The 17,018-nt window shown below is 36.9% G+C and overlaps 1 protein-coding gene across 2 annotated transcripts in view; it reads left to right on the top strand.

The window, feature by feature from the left end:
- NLN (neurolysin) overlaps nucleotides 1–17,018 on the top strand; it is a 59,999-nt gene that overhangs the window by 26,171 nt on the left and 16,810 nt on the right. Inside the window, exons 9-14 of one of the 2 annotated variants that reach the window (XR_005953397.1) lie at nucleotides 116–317; nucleotides 4,098–4,284; nucleotides 5,316–5,444; nucleotides 5,927–6,063; nucleotides 10,365–10,476; nucleotides 12,494–12,567. Coding sequence is in view for 1 of the 2 variants with exons in the window: in XM_041414598.1 (XP_041270532.1) it covers nucleotides 116–317; nucleotides 4,098–4,284; nucleotides 5,316–5,444; nucleotides 5,927–6,063; nucleotides 10,365–10,499 (790 nt within the window). In the remaining variant the exon portion in view is untranslated. Of the gene's footprint in view, nucleotides 1–115; nucleotides 318–4,097; nucleotides 4,285–5,315; nucleotides 5,445–5,926; nucleotides 6,064–10,364; nucleotides 10,895–12,493; nucleotides 12,568–17,018 lie in introns of those variants that run through there. The other variant, XM_041414598.1, reaches the window with a different exon arrangement.

Below are 17,018 nucleotides of genomic sequence, written 5' to 3' on the forward strand. Positions count from 1 at the left end.
TGTAAAACTTTCTGTAGAGACACTGACTGATTGTCCCTGTTCTTGAACAGGCTTCACCATTCTGGTGAGCAGGTTTGTGGTTTGAAGATAGTATCTGATGTATTTTCTTGTGCAGAGAGGGAAAGTATGGGCATGCAGCCTGCTTTGGTCTACAACCTGGCTGTCTCCTCTCTGATGGCAGCAGATTGATGTCTGTAGCTGCTCTGGTAACCAACTTCACAAAGCCGGCATCGGATCGACCATCATTGCTGCGACATGATGAAGTAAAGACTTACTTCCATGAATTTGGTCATGTAATGCATCAGATATGTGCACAGGTTAGTGATGTTTCTACTCCAGTGTAAGACTTATTTCTTTCTCAACTGTCTCAAAGCAAGTTCTCTTTTGGTGTTTCTAAAGCATGTATGCAGAGTTCTGGTTATCTTTTTGAAGCATCAGATTTGTTTTAGTTTTAATATTTATTTTAAACTGAAGCAATAATACAACTTTTTATGAAAAACATTTTTGTAGGAACATGTACTTTTGCATTTGCATCATGCAGGAGTCTATTCACTCATCACAGGTACACGTAAAGTGAAGAAGACGCTCAGTCATGGCTTTGTTCAGATGGCTTTTTATTACTTTTAGTTTTGTAGAGGTATGGCATTAGAAACCAGGTATTAGAAACAAAACAATGCTGTGATACCTAGGAATGAAAATAATTTCTGAAGCTAGTTGACCTCCAGCATTTTGGCATTTAGTACTGTTGAGACCTATCACTCTTGACATCACAGGCATAAAACAGATCTTGCCTAAGCTATTTTATTTTTTCCTATCTGACAGGTTAGGTTTATTGCAGTGACCAGAAAGAACTGAAGGTAGTTTCAGATTTTCCATCAAGGTACCAATAAAGTTGTAAAATTTCTGTTTTCATTTATTACTTACATGTAAAAGTGATACTGCCAGATGATAAATTTATTGTTTGCCTAATGAAAATTTTATATTTCAGAAAGAGATGAGTGTCAGTATTCATACACAAAAAAATTCACATAGTTAATTGCAAGTTCAGATTTTGTGTAGCACTTCCTTTGTCTTCTGTATAAACAAATACAAAATAATAAGGTCAAGGAAAAATTACCTACATTAGATTTTAATTCTTGACCATGATCCTAGAGACTGGGACTACAGAATAAAGAAACAACATCACAGAAATCCATGTATTAAATCCAGAGTTAATAATTGCTTAGGTATTTTTGAATCATCTTAAAGGTAGAAATACAATTATTATTTTATCAACCCTGTGATAGGTGTTTGTGATATCAAAAACTGAGGAATAAAACCTAGGCAGTATAGAAGGTGTTTATAAATGTAACACATTTGGCATTGGTATAGAACAGTACAAAACTGACTGCAATATTTTGACAGCCAGTGAGAATGTGCCTCAGTGTTTTGGAGTCCTTTCAGAACAGCAGAAGCCAACCATTCCAATGCATGTGTACTTTAGTTGCTCTGGAATTGCACACAGATCAGAGGCCTGTCTCTCACACTGCTCTGGTGTTTTCTGTTGTGCCCAGCTGCCTTGCTCACTTCTCTGGTGTTGAATGTAAATAGCTATTTGCATGTGTGCGAAATTGCTAGTCCCACATAAGAACATCCTGTCCTCTGGAATTTGTGTGTACCAAGCACTGTCTTGTTTCATGTGATGATTTGTTTAAGCATGTTAAGACTTTGCAGTTAAATGCTACGCAAGGATGAGACTGGGAGGGATTTGTGAGCTGCTGGTAAAGGTCTGATTATGTAATATACTGGAAAAGTGAGATATACTGTTGGAGAGTGAGATCAGGGCAGGGAGGGAATTTGTTGGTGTTGTTCAGGGAGTGCTCTTGAAGTAACTTGTACCAAATGTCTTGGTGTTTTTTTTTTTTTTAGTGTAGTGCACTTGGTATGGGTAAATGAAGATATCTGAAGGCCACTTGCTTTTTGCTGTAGCCATTTCTATCATTATTTCTTCCCTGAAGCTGGTGCTTCCTAGCTTTTCTTCAGAGCTGCTATTCAGCAAGGACAGAAAAAAGGGCCAGCCTACAACTATGGATTTGAGCAGCCTGCAAGTGTAGAGGAAAGTTTTACTCCTTTTGTGTTGTTCTTCTGAAGACATGAGAGGAAGACACATGCATGTGACACAGATGTCAGTTCAAGGTTATGTCCTGTATTATAAATGATTTTTTTGGTAACCCTGCAAGAAACTAAGTTCAAAAGCCTGCAGTCCTGTAAAGATCTATTTCCCATCCTTCAGCAAAGGATGGACTGTAAGAATATCAACAGCTCTTAGAGAGGACAACAGAGAATTCTTTTTCTTTTAGTGCTTAAAATGTTTTGTTAGTATGTTGATGAGAAGGAAAAAAAAATAAAATTGGGCTGGCAGGAGGAGATAGACTTATTACAAGATAAGGGTGAAGTGGTGGTAGGAAGGCTCTGCAGAGGGATCTGGACAGGCTGGATCACGGCTGAGGCCAGTGGTGTGAGATCCAACAAGGCCCAGTGCTGGGTGCTGCCCTTGGGTCACAACAACCCCAGGCAGTGCCACAGGCTGGGACAGAGTGGCTGGAAAGGACCTGGGGGGGCTGGTGACAGCAGCTGAACATGAGCCAGGGAGTGCCCAGGTGGCCAAGAAGGCCAATGGCATCCTGGCCTGGAGCAGCAATGGTGTGGCAGCAGGGCCAGGGCAGGGAGTGTCCCCTGTACTGTGCACTGGTGAGGCCTCAGCTCCAGTGCTGTGTCCAGTGCTGGGCCCTCACTGCAGGAAAGACACTGAGGAGCTGGAGAGAGTGCAGAGAAGGGCAGTGGGGCTGGGGCAGGGGCTGGAGCACAAGTCCTGTGAGGAGTGGCTGAAGTCCTGTGTGTTTAGCCTGAAGAAAAGGAGGCTCAGGGGGACCTTACTGCTCTTTACAACTTCTTGAAAAGAGACTGTAGCCAGCAGAGGCCAGCTTCTTCACCCAGGCGATCAATGACAGGACAAGAGGAAATGGCTCAAGTTGCACTTGGAAAGGTTTGGATTGGATATTAGTAATTTTTTTTTTTCCTCTGAAAGAGTTGTAAATCTTTGAAATTGTTTGCCCAGGGAAGTGGTGGAGTCAACATCCCTGGTAGCATTCAAAAAATGTGTGGATATGGTACTTGAGGACATAGGTTAACAGCTTAATGCTGAACAGGGTGGTGATGCTGGGTTGGTGGTTGTACCTGATAATCTTAAAAGTATTTTCCAACCTTTATGATGCTATGATTCTATGAAACGAAATATTTTCTGTGTATTTGAACAACTGTCTTTCAGAGGTGACTTCTCAGAAATATTTGGATTTAGAGTATATTTTAGTGAAGATTCTTAACTGTACAAATTTTTCCTCAAAATTGGTATTGGAGGACCTTCTTAAACATGAAGTTATTGTTGATACTAAAATTTAAAAAAGTTCTAGGGTATTTGGCTTTCAGAAAAAGATTCTTTTATCAAAGTGTCAGATTTGAAAACTTTTTATGGATAAGGTTGCTAGGATTTATTTATGTCAGTCTGTTAATGACTAAAAAAGTGCTGTGTGTTAACCACATATATTACAAATGATGACAAATAGGGCAAAGCTTAATAGAATAAGTTGGTTAAGTAAAGTCTGTGAATCAGTGTGGTAGACTGCAATAAAATAAACTTTTTAAAGTGTGTAGTTGGAGTTTATTATTTTACATTGGAGAAATACAACAAAAGTCTATAATAATGTACAAAATTATATCATTGTCACAGGATAGCATGAAAATGTTTGTATTGCTGTCATAACCTTAAAGGTAAAAATTGGTAATACAAAAAAAATTGAAGTACTGTTCTGTACCAGTAGATAATGCAGTATATAACTACTGAGTACTCTACTTTACTCCTTGATAATAGTCTTATGTCTGATTTTTTTCCTCCTTTCTTTAAATTTCATTTTTAAATTATTGCTATTATTATTATTGGTCTGTTCAAATGATTCCTTTTCCTGTGATTTAAACTGAAATTTTGATATCTGAAATATTATATTCTGCTAAAAATATTGGCTTCTATTTTAATTTAATTCAACGGCTTTTTTTCCCCCTAGACTGATTTTGCAAGGTTTAGTGGAACTAATGTGGAAACAGACTTTGTAGAGGTACCTTCACAAATGTTTGAGAACTGGGTGTGGGAAAAAGAACCACTACAACAGATGTCAAGACACTATAAAGACGCAACCCATGTTGGAGACGCTCTCCTGGAGAAACTTGCTGCCTCTAGGCTTGCTAATACAGGTATCTCTCTGCGTTTGCTCCCCACAGTATATGTATAAAAGTATGTAATTTTAAAAGCTCACATACATAAGAAGCCTATTAAATTTCTCCCGTGTGTACACTTACCACTGTCTTTCTAAGTTTATCTGTGTGGGAGCCCCACTAAAAAAAGGTTATGATGACATATAGAACTCTTTACAGGAACAGTAGCAGCTCTGATTTTCCAGGCCACCTCCAGGACTAAAATACCTTTCCTATCCATGTAAATTTTTATCTGTAAGCTTTTTTCATTTAAAATTGGTGGTGCGTGTGATAGGTGGAAGGGGGTAGTCTGGTGTAGTCAGGTTTGGCTTTTGTGGTTTTTTTAATCTTAAATGTACTCCAGAACAGGCACTGTGCAAGACACAGTGTACCTACATGTGTCGTCTACACTTGATTTGCATGCCACACTTAACAGATATGAAAGTTACTTGCAAATTTACTGAACAGACATAACATATCCCAGACAGCATTACGGTAGACCTTATACGTATCTCCAAACTAAGACTGTAATCACACGTCATTACCTATCATGCCTTTATTATTCTATCACTCTCATCTCTTTATTCTTGTAATCAGAGCTTCCCATTTATGCTACCATTTCATCCTTAAGCTACTCCTGTTTATTTCATACTGCTTCCCTATCCCGAACAAGAAGTCTGTGTCCTTGCGGCTTGCACAGACTCTAGCTGCATAAGCATTTTATTTGAGTAAGGGTTCATATCTTGTAGCTTCTTAAAAACAGCTTAAATTAAAATTTGCTTTTAAAATATCTGCTTTATTTTAGTTTTGATCTATGAGGAAAGTAATATTGAAAAGAGGGGGCTTAGCATGATAATTCCTTTATTAAAACTATGCTTCTTAACTCTTTGTAAGTAGAGTAATTCAGATGGAAATGATGTAACTCCAGAATTCTAATAATTTAGCATGCATGTTGAGATCTTTGAAGGAAAGATGCAAATAAAACTCCAGTAATTTTGATGCTGGTTAATTAAATGTTTTTACCCAATTAGGCCTTCTAACCCTCCGTCAGATTGTTTTGAGCAAAGTTGACCAGGCACTGCATACAAAGCTGTCTGTTGACCCAGCAGATGAATATGCTAAATACTGTATGGAAATTCTAGGAATTCCTGCCACTCCAGGTATGTCAGTATGAAGATTTTATACAGCATGCCCAAGTGTTTGGTTTAACATGCCTCTCTTTTACAGTAATGCTTGGCATACAAAAAACAGGGCTGTTTATGGAATAATCTACTTCATGAAGCTGAAATAATTATTTTTAAATTTAGGATGATCTTAATGATCTCTTCCGAAGGAAAATTCTGAAGGTAAATATAAAACTTAGCCTTTTGCAGGATATATTTCAGAGTGACATGATGTGAATTCCACTTGAGATGTTCTGTCACATCTGTATTGGATGTACAAGTAGCCTAAAATGAGAAATTGAGTTTACTTTGTTTTCAACAAAGTATATTCAGTAATTTGAGGCATATTCAGACCCTTTATGCTAAAAGTTTCAAAGTAGTGATATAAATTCCTTATTAATTTATTGTTGAAGTACTGTATGCATCAAAGAAATAACTGAATTTGATTTCAGTAACTTGATGTTAATCTACTTTTCAAGGAACAAACATGCCAGCTACTTTTGGACATTTGGCAGGTGGTTATGACGGTCAATACTATGGATACCTGTGGAGTGAAGTGTTTTCCATGGATATCTTCTATAGCTGCTTTAAGCAAGAAGGAATCATGAATCCAAAGGTAGGTGATGAATACTTTTTGATAAACTCTTCTGTTGCACTTTGTCTCTGAAACCACATTTATTGCCATCATGATCCCGAAGTATAACGTCTCAAGTACTACTTCTGTACCTGTTGAGTTCAGATCAACAACAAAAAAGGTGTAAAAGTAACTTTAAGAAAACCATCTTAAAATTTCCAAGAGCACTTGAATTTTAATGCAATTCTTAAATCACCAGATATTTAATACTGTAGTACTTTTGAGATTCTGTATTGCCTTGTCTAATGCCTTCTGAATAAAAAAACATTCCTCCATTGCAAGAGCAGCTGCATATTCATCTGCTGTGAAACCTGTATGATAGTGGTGCTCTGTTTCTTTTACATTTCCATTACATTCTGCATAACTCAACTACGTGGTCCTTTTATGTAGTTACTATTTAGAAAACTGAATTTATTTTGCGCTTTCTCTGTCACAATAGAGAGTAATGTGAAAGTTGTTTCATCTTCAGTTTAAATCCCTGGTCTATTTTGAAGTCCAAGTCATTAAGAAGTTCTAGATTTACTGGGTCTTTTTTCCCTAGAGTAATTCTCCATCCTCTTCCGCCTCCAGCAGAGAAAAAAGGTAATTAGTGATGTGATTAGTAGTCCTGCCAATTCTAGTGGTGTTTTTCAGAGTTTATTAGAGAGCATTAGACTTGAGGTGAGGTGCTGAGGATGAGATAGATGAGTTCTGTCATGAGAGAAAATTTGGGTTTCTTGATCTTCTTAACTGTGTTCTTGATTCAGCTGCCAGCACTAGTTCTTTCTTTTGATAGAAGTACACAAGAGAGAAATAAAGGAAAGAGTAGAAAATACATGGCAGTCCTTTTCCTCTCCTGGAATTTGCCTTCTTTCCTCCCTGTACTTATCACAGCAACCAGAACTTCTAGAACTGTCCATCCCTCTAGAGGATGGAGAGAGTAAATAAGATCAGGTTTTGATCTTTTGATCTGGACAAAGAGGGGAGTTGAAAGAGAATTGGGATGGCGTTGGACTGTGAAAGTGAGGCAGTGGTTAACCCAACAAAACCCAAAAGGTGTTTTCTGAAGAAAAGCAGCCAACTTCACAGTTTGACAGAAGAAGTGACATAGGGTTTGGAGGTTAAGATTAACCTTGAAGGGCTAGGGATTCGTGACAGGTACACATGAGAATAAGCATACCTGCTTATTCATTGGGAATATTGTCACTCATAAATAAGAGCACTAGAGAAGAAGTATCAAGTTAAATGAATAAATAAAATAACTTTTAATGGAATGTTGTTCATATGGATCTTAAAAATGGTATTTCAGGAGGGTCAGACTTGCTGGCTTTTATAACTGCTAGCATTTGGGAACGATGGTTAAGGGTGCTGTTGCCAAACTTGTGGAACCTTGTGTCAGTTTTTTGTTCTGGCATGTCCATATCCCTCCAGTGCCATCACACTTCTGTTCCATCAATTTTACTCTCTAGTCTCAAAAGTCTGATTGAAGTCTGTATAGTCAAAATCCTAAGCTATATTTTGGCAAAATGGCTCTGTTACATTTACTTCTCCTAAGGGATATCTTTTAGTCTGATTTTTTAATGTGAATTTTTGTTTTCCTTGCCTATGTATGGGAGGCTTTGAGAATAAATTGATTATGCTAAAAGTGAATATTTTTGTGGAACAGCTGAAAGACAGCTAGTGCCTCTTTTATTGTGAAGCCTGCTATCTAGGTTAAGAAGTGAGGCAGAAAGATGATTATTTATGTGTGTCACTTGCCCTCTGGCATATGTGCAGACGAACACTTTGTATGATTGCTGATGTAACATGAGGGATAGCTGTGGAGATAATTTTTCTATCCCTCTTCAATGGTATCTTTGCAAATTAGTTATCTTTAAACCCAAATAAGTGTGATAGAATCCCACAGGACGGGACAAACATTTTTTAATAAACAAATGCTAGATACCAGTATGTCTCTTGTAGTTACTCATACTTCATTATATCTAGATTTAGACTAGTCTTCTGAACAGCAGAAAAGGAAAATGGTTACAGTATTATGACTAGGCCTTATAGAAATTTGGCTTACTTCTTCCTCTTTGAATTAAACCTCTCCTCCTGTTTTGAGCCACAGTTATACAATCTGATTTCAGAAATTTAATGTATTAAAATTCTTACACAAACAATTAACTCTAACTTAATTGGTAGCTCCTCAATTCTTGCACATTATCTGAACTAACATCTGGTCTCCCTAGAACTGGGCAGTATTCTGGCTCTGAAGGGACAACAGCAAAGACTCAAGTCTACTCAAAAATAGTTGTAAACTATAAGGAACAATATATTCATTTGCTGCTGATGTTCAGCAAACTAACAAAAATAGTGAAGTGTTAACAATACTTCAATGATTTTTTAAAATTTATTTTTACTTTATTCTAGATTTTTCCAGCTGTAATTCAGACAATGCAAATTGTAGTTTAATTAAGTCATAGAAGCCCATCACTTAAAAACTTTGCTTGTTTTTACAGTACAGTCATGTCTTGGTTTGAAAGACTGTTGTCCACCAAGGAAGGCAGGAACCTCCCTTGGAATGGAGAACATGACCCCCTTCCCTCCAAATTATTGGAAATTTGAAATTAAGGGGCTTTCAGGCAAAGATATGAGAAAGGAATAACAGTTCTTTACTGGTATGTCTGTGCATAGCAAGGCAGACAAACAGTAACAACAAACAAACCAGAAAACCCAATAAAGTCTCCTCCCTGAAGCTTCAATTTCCCCTTGGGTGCAGTTCTGGTCACAGCCAGCAGGGGCGCTGCTGGCTCCCGGCGGGCAGGGGCTGCGGTGATTCCCCCGCAGCTGCAGGGGGCGCTGTGGCGGGGCTCTGGGACCACACAGTCATGGCGGCTTGGCCTGTGGAGTCATGACTGGCAGCTGGTCACAATTGCCAGGCTCCCATGCAGAGGTGGCCCGTACTGAGGCACTCCACACGTTGGCTCCAGACCCCCCACCAAATGGCCGAGGAACAAACAAACAAAAAATTAAACAGACTTGCAGTGCAGGAAGACTACAGTAGTCGGGGATCTCAGAGTCCCCCACGCAGGAGTGGCCGTGGCAGCGCGAGGTGGCAGAGGGTCCAGCGGGAGCCAGTCCTCATGCTTCAGGTCGAAGTAGTTAGGCAGCAGGGAAAACAGCAAACAACTCCCTTCTCCCACGAATCCTGAGACCAGACTGACCAAAAGCCCAGCCCCAAGCCTCCGGGGTCCCCTCACCTTTTCTCTGTGTTGACAGATGTAACCCGCCCCCAGACAGGGCCATTTCAATGGATTGTTGTGATGTACAGCTACCTCTTTTGTTTTCTTAAGTATTGGTAGTTATGTTTCCTAGCAACATATGGGACAAAATTCCATGAGAGGAAGAAACAAAAGGAAAATTCCTAGCCCCCAACAAGTCATGATGAAGCAATGTATTTTTATTGAGTTGTGGGAGAATTGTATATGTATATATACACTGCTTAAAAGGAAGAACATTGTCTTCTTCCGTATCAGAAGCATTTGGGAAATGCACGTGCAAAATTACATTTTCTCGTTTGTAGTCATGTCTCAGAAGCCCAGAATTCTCCAGATCTATACGTTCCTTAAAATGCAACTTCTTGTTAAGAAACTCCTCATTACTTGTTTTCTCAGAAACTTCATTAATTTTTTTAAAGGAATCTACTCTTTCTGAAGCAATAATGTTTCTTCCTTAAATTAAAATCTGAGTTAAACCTCATTTTCTTTAAGATACTATAGTAGGTGTATTAGATGTGTTTGTATGTATGATATGTACAACTGTATATATTATATGGGTATGGGTGTGAGTGCCATGCCATTCCACAGTGTTATTGCCTATTTTATCTCTGAAGTATCATCTGTGTTATCTAAATAAAGATTAAAGGAAGAGAAATCATCAGTTAGAGAAAGGATGTTGAGCTCCCTTTTCCTGCCTATGAATCACAGGGGTAATCCTTCACTGAAGATTTTGAGGAGGTTGTGTGTTTGTTACACTTTATAGAATGTCCTTAGTCAAGTTGTGATTATAGCTTCAAAACCAGGGTAAAACCACAAGAAAAATAATTTCTTCAGAACTCATCAAATTTCTGCTCTCTTGAGTTCTTCCAGCAGATATAAATTATACTTCTGACCTATCCTGGTATATCCTAATTTGGTAACAGGAAAATCTGGAACAAGTAAAGTTGTTTTATCATGAATAGATTTTTAAATTTACAACAAATACAGAAAAAGAGGCCGTGGGCAAAATAAGAAGCACTAACATTCTGCTTTACCTTCTGTTAGGCTGGGATGAAATACAGAAACCTCATTTTGAAACCTGGAGGATCTTTGGATGGAATGGATATGCTACAAAATTTCTTGGAGCGTAAACCAAGCCAGAGAGCTTTCCTATTGAGTAAGGGATTGTGTGTTCAGTGAAGTTATGATTCTTTTGTAATGGCACATAAGTATGGAATCAGCTGGAAATGTCAGTGTGTTTCACATTTTAACTATGTATCACTCTAGGAAAACTAGGTCATTTTTTTGATGATTTTTAAAATTGTATAAATAAAAATGTGACTTTTAAAACAAAAGTTCATAGGATTACAAAATTCAACATCAGGGAAAAAAAATCTGAGATGTGCAGAAGCTGAGGAAATTGGATGGTAATTTTTAAAATTTTTTATGAAATAAAACTAATTAATACTAATCAACATGAGGAGTTAATGCCATGTTTTTCTTTTAAGAGATGCACTTAAATTGTATGTTGTGAATTAATTTTAAAACTGAAGGGGATAGAAAGAATACAACCAGCAATAAAGGAAACAGATTCATTCTTATTCTCTATTCTCTGTTGTCTTGATGGTTCACCAGTGTCTCTGATGGATACAAAGTGTGTTTGGTTTTGTCATTGGTTGAATTCAGTCCAGCTACCTGACAAATTTCAAGACTGAGAACCTTTATAGGTTCTCTTGAAATGCCCCAGATACCTTTACAGCAGAGATGTTTGTGTGGTACTTTTATACCTAATTCTGATGCATGTTAAATTTTTGTACCATTTATATACTTACAAAGTATGACTAAAAAAGAAAAAATCAGCCAAAATCAGTGACTTTTTCACTTATTCCACCACTCTTTCTGTTGATGACCACAAATCAGGTCTTTGTATCCCAAATTATATCAACACAGGCATTGAAATATGTACTTGAGCAATTATAATGTCTTCAGTTGGTTTCTTAAGTATTTTGAGATACAAATAAGGAAGGAAGGAAATAAGATATCCCTGACAGGAATGCCAAAAGCCAATTCAAATTTTTCCTGTTCCTTTCCGGTGTGGCAGGCAAGAGATGCTACAGAAAAGTGCAATGGATTTAATGATTTCAGCTGTGAGACTGTGAAAGTAATCAAGGAGTTATTCTGCAGGTTTTCTGCAAAAGCAGGAAAAAGTAGTCTTACAAGCCAACTCTGCACCATCCAAATAAAGCTGTTAATCTGTTAAAAGTGCGCTGCTAAAAGTGCACTTTTCTTAGGTATCATATCTTACTGTGGTTTTATTATTACGGCGTGGTATAAACAGCTTATAAATTTTATTTACTAGCCAATACATTTTAGACATTTAAACTGCTATTGTAAATATGGTAGGGGTTTACAGCTTATTGTTCAACAATGAGACAAGAAAATGTGCCTGGTCAACTCAAAAGATTTTTTTCAGCAAAAGAAAACTGGTATCATTCACTCTGAGTCAAAGCTGTCCATTTATTTTAGGGGAAAAAAACTAAAATTGGGATTGTTCTCACAATTTGTGGGTGTTTTTCAAAGTGAGAAACTTTGTTTTTTGCCTTTTTTTTTTCTTTTAAAGCATTGAAACTGGGGAGTTAAAAATGAACTTTATTAGTTTCTGAAATTGAAAATCTGAATGGACTTACCTTTGAACTGCACCAGCTAGATATGAAGAATCATAACTATTTGTAGGGAAAACAGATTAACTGTATAGTCTGACCAGACCACACAGTTAAGTTAAATCTAAATCTTCTATTCAGTTACAACTTTAGGCCACAGTTCTGCTGGGCCATGAAAAGGCAGAGTACATGGATGTCACGTGTATGGGAACATCTTGAACTGTATTCAGTATGGCCAGAATGGAAAGCTGAGAAAACTGATAGATACAAGATTATCCCAAAACCTATGAATTTTGCCTAGATTGATTTCCCTTACATTCTTTTGCTTACAATATTTTGCCATCTTTTTATACATGTTGGAAATTCTTGTGATTCTGTCTTATTAATGTGTTTTTTTCTTTCACACTGTAATGATAGCTCCAAAGAATGAAAACATTGTAAAAAAATATACTAAGTGATACTTTCCCCAAATGAATCTGCAACTCTAAGCAATAGAACCTTTATTAAGAAAAAGACACTGTTTTTATTTTACAGTTGGTAGGCAGATTTCCACATGAGGGAGACCTTTCTCTGCATAAATCAGCAGTCTTGGATCAAGGTAGATAATTGTAAGTACAGTAATTGTAGGCAAAAATATGTGATGATAAAAAGTCATGTGATTTAAAAGTTAGTTTTAGAATAGTACTGATGGTAATTATAACAATTTAATTGACTTTTTAATTTTCTTACTCTTTAGTGTGTGTGCTTGCATGTTGTACAATGTTGAACAGCCAAGATACTGAAGTGCGTGAGAATGTCTGCTATTACTCGTGTGGAAATGCCTGCATGATTGTACAGTTATGTTAGCAGCAAATGGATATCCGTGTGTGTAGGGAGGAAAAAACTAAACCGTATTGTAACGACAAATGAAAGTGTTATGTTCTATATCTGTTTCCAGCGTATAGGATTTACTGTAATTTGTTTTTGTAGAAGCCAGTTCCTTCATCAGGCAGTAATTAAGTCAGATCAGCCTATGGCTAACACTACACTCAACACAGAAGATTAATGGCTATGTTCTGAAGTGCTTATGAAAATTTTAATGTGGTAACATATCAAACTTGTCTGCTAAGTTTTATATTGGCTTCCTGGAGCCTTCTGAATTAAATTGGGGTTGGATTAAATGCCTTTTTTTCTTCCAACTAAAACTAACTCTATGATTCTAACAAATTGATGTTCATGTTTTTATTCTAAATAACTGATCTTGGAATGGAAAAGTAACTTGGTTTCTGTTTCTGCACCTGTCTATAACAGGTGGAAAACTTTGTATAGGAAAAACTATCTCTGACACTATTCTAAGGCTGTGACATGGAGTCCCCCAATAAAACAGGGAACACTTCTTCTGCTTTGCAAACATGAGTTGGTGACCTTGACACTGCCAGAAACAATCACATATATGAAATCATGCCAAAACATAGGTATCTGACAAAGCCTAGTCTATTCTAGAGCTGCTAGACCTAGGCTTAATTAAATTTCAAAACTCAGGCTTATGAAAGCCTGAGCTTATTCCAACCCAACTTTAAGTATTCACTGTAATAAATTAGGAAGTAATTTGTAGTTTTTGTCTGTAACAAACAGATGGCTTTTAAAGTTAGTATCGTATGTTCTTAAAATTTCACTGTGTTTAGGATTATTATTTTCTTGTATTAGAAATTCAGATTGGACTTTGGCTTCACAACAAAGGTTTCACAGGAAAGGGTAATATCAGAGACTCAGGAGAGAGTTCCTGTTATCCACTGAGCAAATGGATAACAGGCAACGGCTTTCTCTTTCTGTTGCTTCATTGTTAAATAATGGTTTGAGCACCTGGCTGGGTTGCAAGATGGCTAGGTAATGGCCTCAGCAGCTGCTTCTGCCTACTTGTCTGACAAAGGTCCGCATGTAGGGTTTTCCTGGATTGCCTGCAAGTCACGTGGTAATTTTTACATAAATGGTAAAAACAGTCTGAGTAAGAGGTTTAGACTTTGCTCTGTGAGATGTGGTGGCTATTAGTTATTACGCTTCTCTCTGAAAAAATGAAACAATATCCAAATACCTTTGGAAGTAGTGCAAGGTAGTTGAGTTAAATGGAGATTCCTGGAAGGGTTTTCCGGAAGCATAAGAGCTGTTTGCATGATAAGTGATTTACTGATAGGGATTAGAGAGGCTAAACATCAGCTGGTTATGTGGTACCCAAGTCAGAGAAAAAGGAAGGAAAGCAGTTAGGTGGAAGGATGAGGTTGGTGAATGGTGTTTTGGCAATAGTTGTAGAAGGGTTGAAGTGGATGTCAGAGGCAGACAACAGGAAGAAGACTAACTTGATGTATAGTGATTTGTGAAAGGCTGTTTAAATGTTTTTCATTGTTTTATGAATTAGAAACAAGACATGCTTTTCTAGGAATAAATTTCTGTTCTTACTTGCAAGCCAAAGAACATGAGACTATGCACTGGCTTGTTATTTGAGAACTTGACTTCTTCCTGACATCTGGAGATTAATTTTTTTTTTCACCACTATTTTATTCATTAATATATATTTAAATAATAGATTCTCATGGTTGAAGAGAAGAAGTTTTTGGCGAAGTTCAGTTTGTGGGGCATGTGTAGCTAATCGTCACTGGCCTGTGTAAAAAGTGTAGATTATACTAAAGATGCAGTCCCAAACAGCAGTCAATCTATTTTAGACCTCATTAGAATAGATACAGACAAATTAAGTAAATGAATTGGAAGTGGTTGCCTAGAAACCAAGAATCGTGACCTAATTTTGTTCAGTATTGATTAACAGAGAATGGACTCGACCAATACTTCCTTGCTTTATACTACTGATGAATTGAAAAGGTTAAAAATCTCAGTGTTAAGAGAACCAAGGAGTAAAATTATTGGGGAAAAAAAAAGGTGAATGAAAAGTTGTATGTCTTTGAGATTCAATTAGCCAAAATCCCACAATTTCATAACTTGATGTTTGTGAAAAATTCTAGGAACCAATCTGCTCACCAGTAAAAACAGCATTTAAAAATAAACAAAACAGAAGTGTGTGGTCAGAAGTAGGAAATCGTTACAAAATGAGAAATTGTAAAGTGTTAAAAATTATAAAAAAGGCTAAGACTGTCAAGGCAAAGAAAAATGGATGAAAGCATTATAGCAAATAATATGTATAACTTAATGTGTTAAGAACGAATAAATACCACTTGTGTTACAGACCCTTCCGTGGATGGAAATGCTAATATGGCAAATGATAACCAAGACAGTTTTAAATTCAATTCCTCTTCTGCATTTACAAAGAAGCAAGTGATGTAATCATGTCATGTGAGAACTGTGGGGTACTTTCCAGTCTATTAAGTGAGGAGCATATTAAGCAATACCTACTAAGAATAATCATTGTGGCATGAGTAGAGTTGGATAACTTGTACCCTACAAACAAACAAGAATTACTGGTGAGGAAGTTTTCGCCAGTTCTGTGAATTTTGGGATAACTGGGCATATGTCATTGTGCTGAAACACTGCTAATGAGTTCTAATCTTAAAAACCAAATAGGTGGCTATTGGTCACATAGCTTGAAATCCAACTTCAGTGAAACAGCAGGAAGCATAAATATTGTTCTGTTGTTGACGAGCTAACAGTGAGTATAATTTATCGAGTGCAAATGATTTTATGGAAAACAAGTTTTTTCAGACAAGCCTGATGTAATAATTCATGGCCATTACAAGCCTGTTGAGGGTGATTGTAGAGATTTATGTATTTGATTTAGTGCTGCATATTTTCATTTAAAATAACACTATATGATATCAATAGAGGATTTATAAAATAGATGAGGAACAGCTAACTGTTGGGAGTACTTGTTGGCATAGAATTACTGAACAGGGTGCAGTGTTCTAAGTGCTTCAGGCATTGCACAGGAATATAAAAATATAAAACAATAATGTAAAATCACTGGTGATAGAATTTGTAAGGAATTGACCAAAAAAGCAGTCACAATGAATTGTTTGGATTGTTTGAGAACTTTTGGCATTCTGATGCACCATGGTCAAAGGAAGGTGTGGTATGCCTGTAAGCAACTAAAATGTATGTTAAAACTAAAGCTTGGAGGACTATATTCTGTAAATTCCTTACTTCTGAAAGTATCTGATTGAACTGGCTAGTTTCCATAGCCAGTTCAATCAGAATTGTTAGGAGACTTTAGCAAGAAATGGTTAGACAATCTCATGATGGATGAGCACGAAAATATTATGTAGAAACAAGTTACTTCTGTGTACCATAGCAGTAAAATGGGCACAGCAATTGCACAAAATTTTGGTGGCCTGATTTTTAACTTGGTCTAGTAAGCCTTGTTATTCCAAATAAACACAGATGGTTCTAGATGTAGAATAAAGTTAAGCTGTGGAACTCCTTGCCAAGGATATTGTAGAGGTGGTAGTTTTGTATGAGTTCAAAATATAGTCAACACAATGCAGTCTTAGAAGAGAAACCCAGTGGAGGGTGTTTAAAAAAATAAAATCTTTTTCATCTTAGGAAAGACCTTGCAAAGTAGGGGGTGGAAATAAGAAGAATATCCAAGATTTTAACATGTATTGCAGCCCTATTCACATTTCTTTTATGTATCTGCTTTTAGCCACTGCTGGAGATAGGATACTGTATCAAAGCAACCTGCTGCTTGATCTAGTATGAAGACTGGAGAAAAAGCAAAAGATGACTTTTAGTGTCCAGGTATCACTATCACATATTAAAAACTCCTTAGTAGGAGAATGTCAGCCAGAAGCTGAGACCAGTCTTTTCAAAGAGAAAATAACTGCATTTTTAACAGTGAAGACAAGTCCAACTTGTGAGTAGTTTGTCCCAATGGTTAGTCCGATATTAATATCTTCAAATCAAGACAAGTGAAACCTCTTCTAGGAAGTACATGTTCACCAAACACAGTGATTTAGATTTCATTCACTACAACTGGGTGAAGCAGAATGGCTAGTAATATACAAATCAGATTGATTTCATTTTTCCTTTTAAAATGTTACAATTCCATAAGCCGTATCTTAGCAAAAGCATTTGTTGCATA

The sequence above is a fragment of the Onychostruthus taczanowskii genome, unplaced genomic scaffold (genome assembly GCF_017590055.1).
Source record: "Onychostruthus taczanowskii isolate IOZ18803 unplaced genomic scaffold, ASM1759005v1 scaffold46, whole genome shotgun sequence".
Taxonomy (NCBI): Eukaryota; Metazoa; Chordata; class Aves; order Passeriformes; family Passeridae; genus Onychostruthus; species Onychostruthus taczanowskii.